The sequence below is a fragment of the Mustela nigripes genome, chromosome 1, assembly GCF_022355385.1.
Source record: "Mustela nigripes isolate SB6536 chromosome 1, MUSNIG.SB6536, whole genome shotgun sequence".
Lineage (NCBI taxonomy): Eukaryota > Metazoa > Chordata > Mammalia > Carnivora > Mustelidae > Mustela > Mustela nigripes.
In genome coordinates this window covers 3,462,168-3,471,067 of record NC_081557.1, presented here as the reverse complement: position 1 = coordinate 3,471,067, position 8,900 = coordinate 3,462,168, and the positions used below count along the sequence as shown (strand labels likewise).

Genomic DNA, 8,900 nt, shown 5'->3' with positions numbered 1-8,900 from the left:
TCTGAGGTCCCGAGTAAGTCCCCCTAACTAACGGAGGGGGACCTTAGCAGATGCAATGCAATGCGCAGCTCCCTCCTAAGCCAGGCCCGAGGGGAAGCAGCTTGGGCCGCCGACCCGTCAGGACGGACCCGAGCACAGCCTGCCAGTGGCAGAAAGCACATTCTCTGCTCCAACTGGTTTTAAATATTAACCCCTGGCACCAGAGAGTTCTCTTTTCCCCTAGGGAGCATCCGTCAATAGTCACAGTGAAGGCTGGGTGGGTGGGATCCCACCGCACTGCAACTTCGTTCCGACGTCACCGGCGACACAGGAGCCAGAGTGGAACCAGCTTTGTCCCCCCCGGCATCCCTCCCCTGCACAGCTGTGAAGTCCAAGAAAAGTGAGCCACTGCCCATGCTCCGCAGCGCTCACTCAGGGGACCCCACCCACCAACACTGTTGGGGGAGCAGGTGTCACGGGGGCGGGGGGCAGGGAAGGCACCCGGTCCAAGACGGAGCTTGGCCACCCGCTGTCTCTGGCCCCGGGCAGGTCACGTCTCCTCCCCAAGCCTCCAGGTTCGCTTTCTTAGGCGAAGATGGTAAGCCTCAAGGCTTTGGCGGCAAGTTCGAGGATCAAGGAGTTTGGGGAGAGTCTTACCTGGCGTGTGACACAGGTGCTCGGGACCGTCCGCGGACCAGCACACCGCTGCACGGCGGAGGGAGGTTTTCGGAGTTCTCAGCAGAGTGAACCAGTTTCTCTTCTCCCTCCCCCGTCTCTCTCTCTAGCTGAACCCCCGACGTGTGCACACACACATACGTACAGTCTAGCCGGAACAGGCGTGCGTGCACACACGCACACACACACACACACACTCATGCACACACTCACTCACACACACACGCATCAGCCTCTTCTTTCCAGGCACGCTAACCGTCTATTGGTTTAAAAAAAAATAGCCACTTTTCAAGCCGGGGATTAAAATGCATCTTTAGCTCGATTCCTCAGAACAGTCTTACATCTTAACACAGTGACTTGGCACAGACGCTGCTCCCATCACGGGCAAATATGTTTCAAGTAAAAACGCCAAGTGTCTCCCCGGGCTGTGTTGTAATCTATTAAATAACAAAGTAGAATAAAATACTTTAATGTTTCGGTTACACAAACGCCCACACGTCCGACAGCAGAGGGGCAGGGAGGCTCCCCGGGCGGTTGGAAGCCCCGCGCGCCCGTCGGTTTTCCCCGTGGGCGAGGGGGGCGCCCGGCCAGCGGAAGCCCACGGGGGTGTGGACGGGAAGCAGCCCTCCCTCGGAGGCCCGGCTGCCTTCTGATCTGACCCGGTTTGAGAGAATCGGGGAGGGCTGGGCCTCGGAACACCAGCGGGGCAGAAGCAGGGGAGGGGCAGGGAAGGGGGGGGCTGTCCTGGGAAGCTGCCGGGCCAGCGGGGCCCACGGTCGCTCTGCACCTGCCGCCGGGAGCCTGGACGGCCTTCTCTGTGCCGGGCCTGGTGATCTACGCGCCGCCTCGCCGGCTCCGCTTCCTCTGCCGCCGTCGCTGCCGCCGGGGCCGGGGACCCTTGCCGGGGGATCCGGGCCGCCCGCCGCGGAGCCCGGCCCCGCTCTGCAGCAGCCGCACCATCTCGTGGTCCTTGTGGTCCAGCACGCGGGGCAGGAACCAGGAGGACTTCTGGGTACGGCGCGTCTTGAAGCCCCTGCGGGGCCGGCCCTTGCCGTTCACGGACACATACCACAGTCTCTCGGCGCCGGGCTGGCGCTGCGCCCTGGGGCCGCCGGGTGCTGAGCGGTAGAGCCGCGAGGCGTACGTGTTGTAGCCGAGTTCGTGGATCCGCTCCACAAACTCACACTCGGCGTTGTAGCTCTCCTGCGGGGGCGAAAGGCCTCGGTCAGCCGCTGGGGAGGCCCCCCACGGAGGCTGGGGGCTGGGGTCTTGGGGACCAAGGGTCCTGTCGCCAGGCCTCTCTCCCCGCCTCCCCCCTGCCGGACGCCCGTGCCTCGGCTGCACCATCCTCCCTCGCAGTCTGGTGAACTTGGCCCTCAGGGTTCAGCTCAAGGCTTCAGCTGCTCTGCCAAGCCTTCCTGAGACCCCGGGGAGAGCCCTGTGCCCCTTCCCTGGACACGGACTGGGGGTGGGGGCGTCCCGGGACAAGGAGGAGTGGCTGTCACAAGCAGAGCAGAGACGGGGCCTGCCCTGCATCTCTGCTGGAGGCGGGGAGGTCAGCAGGACATCTGGACACAGACGGTGTCCCAGGCTGCTTTTGGAATCTGTACGCGAGAAAGAGAAATGAGCACTGGGATCTGGCGGGGTCCTTGTGAGCCTGGCTTCTCCACGGCACTGGAGTTTAAGTCCCGGCTCTGGGCCTTGATCTTGGAGAGGGGCCGTCTTGGCCCCCGCGGTCCTCACCCCACGCACCTGGAGCCGAAGCCAGGAGCCCCGCCGGAAGCTGGGGGCACAGACACTGCTGTTGTCAGGGTGGCTCAGGGGTGCGGGCGCCCCACACAGTGGGGCTAGAGGAGACGGCTGCCCGGGGAGGTGAACGGGCACTCTTGTGTGCATCTGGGACAGACTGGGAAGCATGGGCTGGGCCCGGGTCTCTGCCTTCTCAGACACAGGCATCCAAAGGGAGAGAGGCACAGACTCTTAACAGGCTTTGCACCAATGCCCCCTGGACCACCTGGTGGGGTGCCCCCAGATCAGGGGTGGTAAGTCTGACTTACACCAGCCCAGGTCAGGCTTGGGTCTGAGCTGTAGGCAGGTGCACAAGACAAGTGCCCCCAGGGCTTCCCTCCTCACCCGGCGCCAGGGGGCAGGGCTAGAGGCCAGGGGATAATGGGCAGAAGGAGCCTGAGATCCTCATGGTCTCCATCTGCAGAGGGAAAAGGGGGTATCGCTACTGAGTGCAGGTGGCCCAAAGGGCCCCGGGCCCATTCTCAGGGGCACCCAGGTTGGTCGGGGCCGGACCCACAAACGGGACAGCATGTGGCCTAGCAGGGCCATAGGGCACGTGATGGTCGAGCACCGCACACCTCTTTCCCCAACGACACGTAAGGGCAGAGGAAGGGGTGGGGGGGCTCCCATTCAGCTGGAGGAAGGGGCTGCCTCTCCCTGGAACCTCAGCCCCATCTGCTGTCCCAGCCCTCGGGGGATGCCCAGAATGCCCCAGGTCACGGCACAGGTGCTGCTGACGAAGACAGGGCATGGGGTGGGGGGGACCCCAAATCCCAGAGAGCTACAGGGCTGTTCCATCTGTGCTCAAGGCCTTGTACATGGTGTGGGTCCAAGGGCCATTGGGGGTGAGCAGGCAGGCTCAGGACAGATCCCCATGCCAGGCGGCTACATTAGCATCTGGTCCCCACGCTCAGCCTTGCGGAAGTCAGGGACAGTGCAGGCTCTTGTCCCAGGCCCTTCTGTCCTGTGGCTGAGGCCCAGGAACCAGGATGCCAGAGAGTGGGCTTTCACATTGTGGGACAACGGAAGGGATCCGGTCTTGCGAGCCTGTAAGAGTGAGGCATGCAGGCCCTGCATAGGGGAGTCCTTGACTTTGGGGGACACAGATCTTGCACTTTGGAGGGGCTCCTAGAGTCCAGATGACCAGGAGGAAGGTGTCAGCTCAGGACCAGGGTCACAGGCCAGGGGATCCCAGCAGAGACTCGCAGTGGCCACAGTTCCCAGTGCTTCTCCGGGCCCAGCTGCCCCACCCCAGACGCTGTGCCCCACAGGGCCGCCCCCAGCCACCCCCCGCCACGGACCCTCTGCTTGTGCCACCTGCTGAAAGTCCGCCTGCCTCTGCCCGACCTCAGCCTCGGGGAGCCCACGCTGCCTTCTCAGGCTCTGCCGCACTCGGAGCCGCTCCAGAGAAGCCGGCCGGGGACGGGGTGCAGGAGACCGGCAAGACCGCCCCCGCAGCTGGCTCTGAACCCCGGGGACCAGGCAGGGGTGTGCAGGGAGGGGGGGAAGGCGGCCGGCTGCGGGCAGCGCGGTGCGGCGAAGGGGTGAGGAAGCGGAGAGGCAACTGCCCAACGAGGGGACATTTAGGAGTCGTTACGGAGAGCCGGGCCCTTCTGATGGGGGCGTTTGGTCTGGGCAAGGCAAGGAAGGGTGACCGGCACGGCCTGCTCCGGGAACGCAGCGAGGTTCCAGAGGCTGCGGTGGGAATGACGGTGGGAGGTAGGTGCCGAAGGCGGCCTGGGCAACTCCCCTGGGGGCCAAGTCACCTGGGGGCCAACGTATGGGGGATGGGGAGCTCCTGGAGGCCACAACAATAGTGGATTCACTTCCGAGTAAGATCCCAAAACATACGCCTAGCAGAGAGTGCGTGCGACATATGGGAAATGCCGAGGGCACTGGTGAATGAAGGAATGATTGCCGGACGGACGGACGGCCGGACGGAAGGAAGGAAGGAGGCAGGCAGGCCAGCGTAGTTAGCACTAGTGACAGCAGCCACAGGTAGACTCCGACCCACGGGGATCCCCCAGGTCATGCTTTGTCCTGTACCCCAAAGCCCTGGGCCGCCCCGCACCCCGCACCCCATACCCCAGAAGAGGTGTCAAAGTCCTTACACTTCTCCTCCTGATTCAGCCCTCCCTGCCCAATCTGTGAACTTCCCCCGTGTGGACGGGGGGCCTCCAGCATCAGCAAGACCTGCCCCTTCACTGCCAAGAGCAGAACTCCTCCCAGGGCCCCTCTCCATAAGGGACAGGGGTGTCTGTAGGTAATCTAAGACCATTTCAGGATCAGAAGTCCATTCTGCCCACTAGGCATCAGGGGTCCAGGACGGAGGCTTTTGGAAAGCCACAGTCTGCCTCAAGAAAAAGTCAGACCAGGGGCACCTGGGTGGCTCGGTGGGTTAAAGCCTCTGCTTTCGGCTCAGGTCGTGATCCCGGGGTCCTGGGATTGAGCCCCGCATCGGGCTCTCTGCTCCGTGAGAGGCCTGCTTCCTCCGCTCTCTGCCTGCCTCTCTGCTTACCTGTGATTTCTCTCTGTCAAATAAATAAATAAAATTTAAAAAAAAAAAAAAAACGAAAGAAAGAAAAAGTCAGACCAGCCCTGGCCTGAGGGCTTGTCTTTATAAGCCGCAATCAGTGTTTGCAGACTCCAGGAGCACGTGCAGGAGAAGCTGGGCACCGGAGGGTCCCTCGGTTCTATTAAGCGGCCCCCAGGTCAGAGAAAACCAATGGGTTCGTTCTGATTTTTGCATTTCCTTTAGCAAAATAGAAAAACAAACTCTGTGATAAAATAAGGAGCGGAAAGGAGTGTTTTCCTGCAACTCTTGCCCGATCACACTTGGCCCAACTTCCAGACGGGCAGGGAGAGGCTGGCGTGTGTCCCCTGCAAACAGGCTGAATGGAGAGAGGGGGGCTGCCGGGAGATGGTCTCCGGCTGTGCTGTCTAGGTTCCTTGTGGATGGAAAACCTCTCATTGCCCGAGGAGGTATCAGCCGAATTGCACGTAATGACTAGTTGGGGGCAGCAAATTTCCTGCTTACACGCATTTTACTCCAGGCATCCCCACCCTTGCCGTTGGGGAGAAGGACATGGTCAATGCCTAGAGTCACGGGACCCTTCTTCTGTTGGGGGGGCCCCTGGCGGTATACAGATTGGGTTCCAAATCTGTGTGCCTGGGACACGAGTCCTGTGTCCCTTCCTCTATGTTGGGGCCTAAGAACGAAGAGTTCTCCCTTTCCATCCTGGGGAGAACCGGCTGTGCCTTGTCCTGCTTCCCTCTCGTCTCCCTCCAGAGCACTCTGCTGAGCCCACAGAAAAGTTTTGCCCAACACACAGTCGCGCTGTGCTCCAAGGCTCACCGGGTCCATTTACACCAGTGGAAATTTGTGGGGGGACAATCTCTGCCTTGCTGTCAGCGACCTTGAGGGAAGGGCAGTGCTGGCGAAGAGAAAATGTTTGGAGGGGCATTTTCTGACCCAATGGCACTGGGGAACATAACACGAGTCTCACCCCTAGTGGGGTCCTCCCCGTGGGCCATGCTCCCAGCCAACCGCACTGGCAGCCGCCTCCAAGAGAAGCCGCTGGAACGACACTGGGTGTCGACACCCAGGGCCTGAGACCCTGGTCCCAGATGGTTGGTCCTGCAGGTCCCCATGCTGCTGGGTCAAAGCATTATACTGTCCACGTCCCCTCTGTCCCCTGAGGAGAGGTCCAAGGGAGATGGCTGTCCCATGCACGCGTGCCCACAGGAGAGAGTGGACTCACCGAGGCATAGAGCCGCCCCCTCTTGTTCATGGCCAGGTACCGCCCAGAGAAGAGCCCCTTGATGGCCACGACGCCCACCTCCACCGCCGTCATCTCCAGGATACCTGGAAAGAGTCGTGAAAGCCCATCACTTCCCGTGCCTTCCACACAGCTCAGGGCGGAAAACTGAGCCCCCAGGCCGCTCGGGGGCCGGGGTGGGGAGGGGGGAGGACACTTGGGAAGCTCAGGGGAAGGCTTCTCCGAGGAGCAGAATTCAAACAGGGGAGGGAACTAATACAACCAATGCTTCTACGCCTGACTGCCAGGGGCTAACGCCTTGCAGGAGGTGAAGCTTATTGGAGCCTGTCGGCTGCCTCGAGAGCCAGTTTCGTGATCTGACAGACGAGGGAGCTGAGGCTGGGTGACTTTCCCAAGACCGCAGGGACGTGTGTGAGCTGGAATGCGAGCCTGGGCTGCACACAGCCGTGCGGGAGCTCTCCGGGCGAGGCTGCGGCCCTGGATGGAGCTGGCGGATGATACAGTCCACGCAGTGCAGAGCACTGGGCCACCCAAACTCACTGGCAATGGACTTGGGCAGGAGATAACTGTCCAGGGCAGGGTCCAGGCGGGATGCAGGAGCTGAGCAGGAAGTGGGATGAGACACTGCAGCTCCCAGAAGGAAGCCGCTCCGGGCTCTCCCACTCCTCACTGCGTTTAAGGAAGTTTCAACCTCCCCTAACCTTCCTTCTGGACACAGCAGTGCTTTTTCACCAGCCGTCCTCCAACAAAGGCCCGAAGTGGGGCCACTGTCTCCCCAGAAGGGCTCTAAGGGGCACTGGAGCCTCTGCAAGGCCGTCTTGGGGGAGGGGGAGGGGGCTCTCTGGGTGCAGCCCTGGCTTCTGCATGGTAGTGATCACAGAGCCCAAATGCAGTGCCACCTGAGATCCCCCCCCCACCCCACCCCCCGAGGCAGGCTGGGCGGATTCCGAGGCCCCCACCCAGGCACCGGGGAGCGCGCCTCTGGATACCCCGGAGGGGCGGCTGCGGATTGCGCCCTCCTCCGCCTCCAGGCTGCCTGCCTGGGATACCCTGAGAATTTCCATGTTCTGTGACTCCGTGGGGGAGACTGGATATGGAGAGCACCAGGTGTGGCTCTGAGAGGAGGGTGTGAGCTCCGGCAGCCCCATCCTGCACAGGGGGACAGCCGAGACACAGCTTGTCCCCAACACATGTATCCAGAGGCTTCCTCCCCCGACGTCCTCCCCAGAGCTGTGGCTTTCCCGCCACCGCCTTCAGTCCACCGCACCGCTTCCGACCCGCGGGGTGCCGCAGAGGGACCCCGGACCTAGCCACGCTCCCACGCTGCCGCACCGCTGCCGCACCGCTGCCGCCGGAGCTCCGACCTCCTGCTGCCCACCAAGCCGAGCTGCTTCGGTCCCCTTGCTTCGCGCTCCTCTCAGGAAGGCTGAGCTCCAGCCAGGGTCCCCGCGGAGGGAGGAGCCCAACCCTGGAGCCCGCGGGACCCTACGAGCACGGTTCGGGGCTGTGTGGGGCCGCGGGAGCATACCTGTGTCCCCCACCCAGGCCTAACCGGTATACCCCCCCCCCCCACCAAGGGGCACGCCCACCCTGCCTTTTGCTCTGCGGCCCAGGGCAGAGGCGCGAGGGCTGCTGTTTGGCCTGGGGCGGGGGTGGGGGGTGGGGTGGCTCTCCACCCACGGCGGCGGCCGCGGCCCAGGACCCCCTCTCTGTCCCTGCCACAGTCCTCCAGGTGGAGGCGGCGGCTCGGGCGGCCACCTGGGCGGCAGCGATCAAGGAGCGCGGAGGCGCCCCGGGGTCGGCCGAAGGAGAAGTCGTCAAATTAATAAAGAAGATAATAAATGCCTCGTCTAGCGCCTCTTGTCCGAGAAACTCAAAGGGCTTGAACTTGTCAGGGCCCCCGAGTCCAGCCGAGCGGGGAGCCCCGGGGCTGCCGACCGCTCGTCCCCTCGGACTGGAGACCCCCAGCGCCCCTCGCGCTGCTCTCCCCGACGCGACGGGACGGCCGGGGACCCCGGCGGGCGCCCTCCGGGGCGGCGTTGGCGCGCCCGCCCGTCCCGGGCGCTCCTCCCCGGGGAGCCGGCCGCCGCGCCGCGGGGCCCGGCACTCACTGTAGGCGCTGTTCTCCAGGCTGCCGTTGACGCGGCCGCTCGGGTGCAGCTGGAGGTGGTACTTGGTGGCGCAGTACAGTTTGCGGCGCCGGGGCGCTCCGCCGAGGTGCTCGTAGACGCCGCCGCGGCCGCCCGCATCGCGCCGCAGTCGCGCCCCGGGACCCGCGGCGGGCCAGCCGGGCTCCAGCAGGCTGAGCAGCAGGAGCCAGATCAGGCCCATCGCGGCATCGCGCCCGCCCCGCGGCGGCGGCGGCTGCAGGCGAGCGCGGCGCCCATGGAAGGGGCGGCGGCGCGGCCCGGGCGAGGCGCTCCGAGCCCGCTCCCGCGCCAGGCGGTGCCGACTCCCGCTCCGCGGCAAGTGGGGGAGGGGAGGGGAGGGGCGGCAGGGAGCGGGGGTGGGGGGAGAAGGAAGGGGGGGAGGAGGGAGAGAGAGAGGGGGGGCACCCCCTTTAATTTTCACCCAGGATCGGGTGAAATTTCCGTTGCTGCGCAAAGCGCTGAAAGAAAAGACGGTTCGGCAACAAAAGGCCGACGTGGTCCCCAGGCGGGGGCGCGGGAGGGGCGGGGA

General features: G+C 64.0%; 1 protein-coding gene across 1 annotated transcript; it reads right to left on the bottom strand.

The window, feature by feature from the left end:
- Positions 1-1,366: 1,366 nt before the first annotated feature.
- Positions 1,367-8,552, bottom strand: FGF3 (fibroblast growth factor 3). The gene is made up of 3 exons (XM_059381094.1): positions 8,333-8,552; positions 6,204-6,307; positions 1,367-1,857 (listed from the first exon to the last, which is right to left on the bottom strand). Exons 1-3 carry the CDS (start codon positions 8,550-8,552, stop codon positions 1,489-1,491), a joined length of 693 nt encoding a protein of 230 aa, XP_059237077.1. The 3' UTR covers positions 1,367-1,488.
- Between the last annotated feature and the right edge of the window lie 348 nt (positions 8,553-8,900).

What these genes read in the sequence shown, in the direction of transcription:
- FGF3 (XM_059381094.1), bottom strand. Translation starts at nt 8,552, where the DNA reads ATGGGCCTGATCTGGCTCCTGCTGCTCAGCCTGCTGGAGCCCGGCTGG. An exon ending in CCTGGAGAACAGCGCCTACA is followed by an intron (nt 6,308 to 8,332) that starts GTGAGTGCCGGG and finishes GACTCTTTCCAG; the next exon opens with GTATCCTGGAGATGACGGCG. An exon ending in GGGGGCGGCTCTATGCCTCG is followed by an intron (nt 1,858 to 6,203) that starts GTGAGTCCACTC and finishes TCGCCCCCGCAG; the next exon opens with GAGAGCTACAACGCCGAGTG.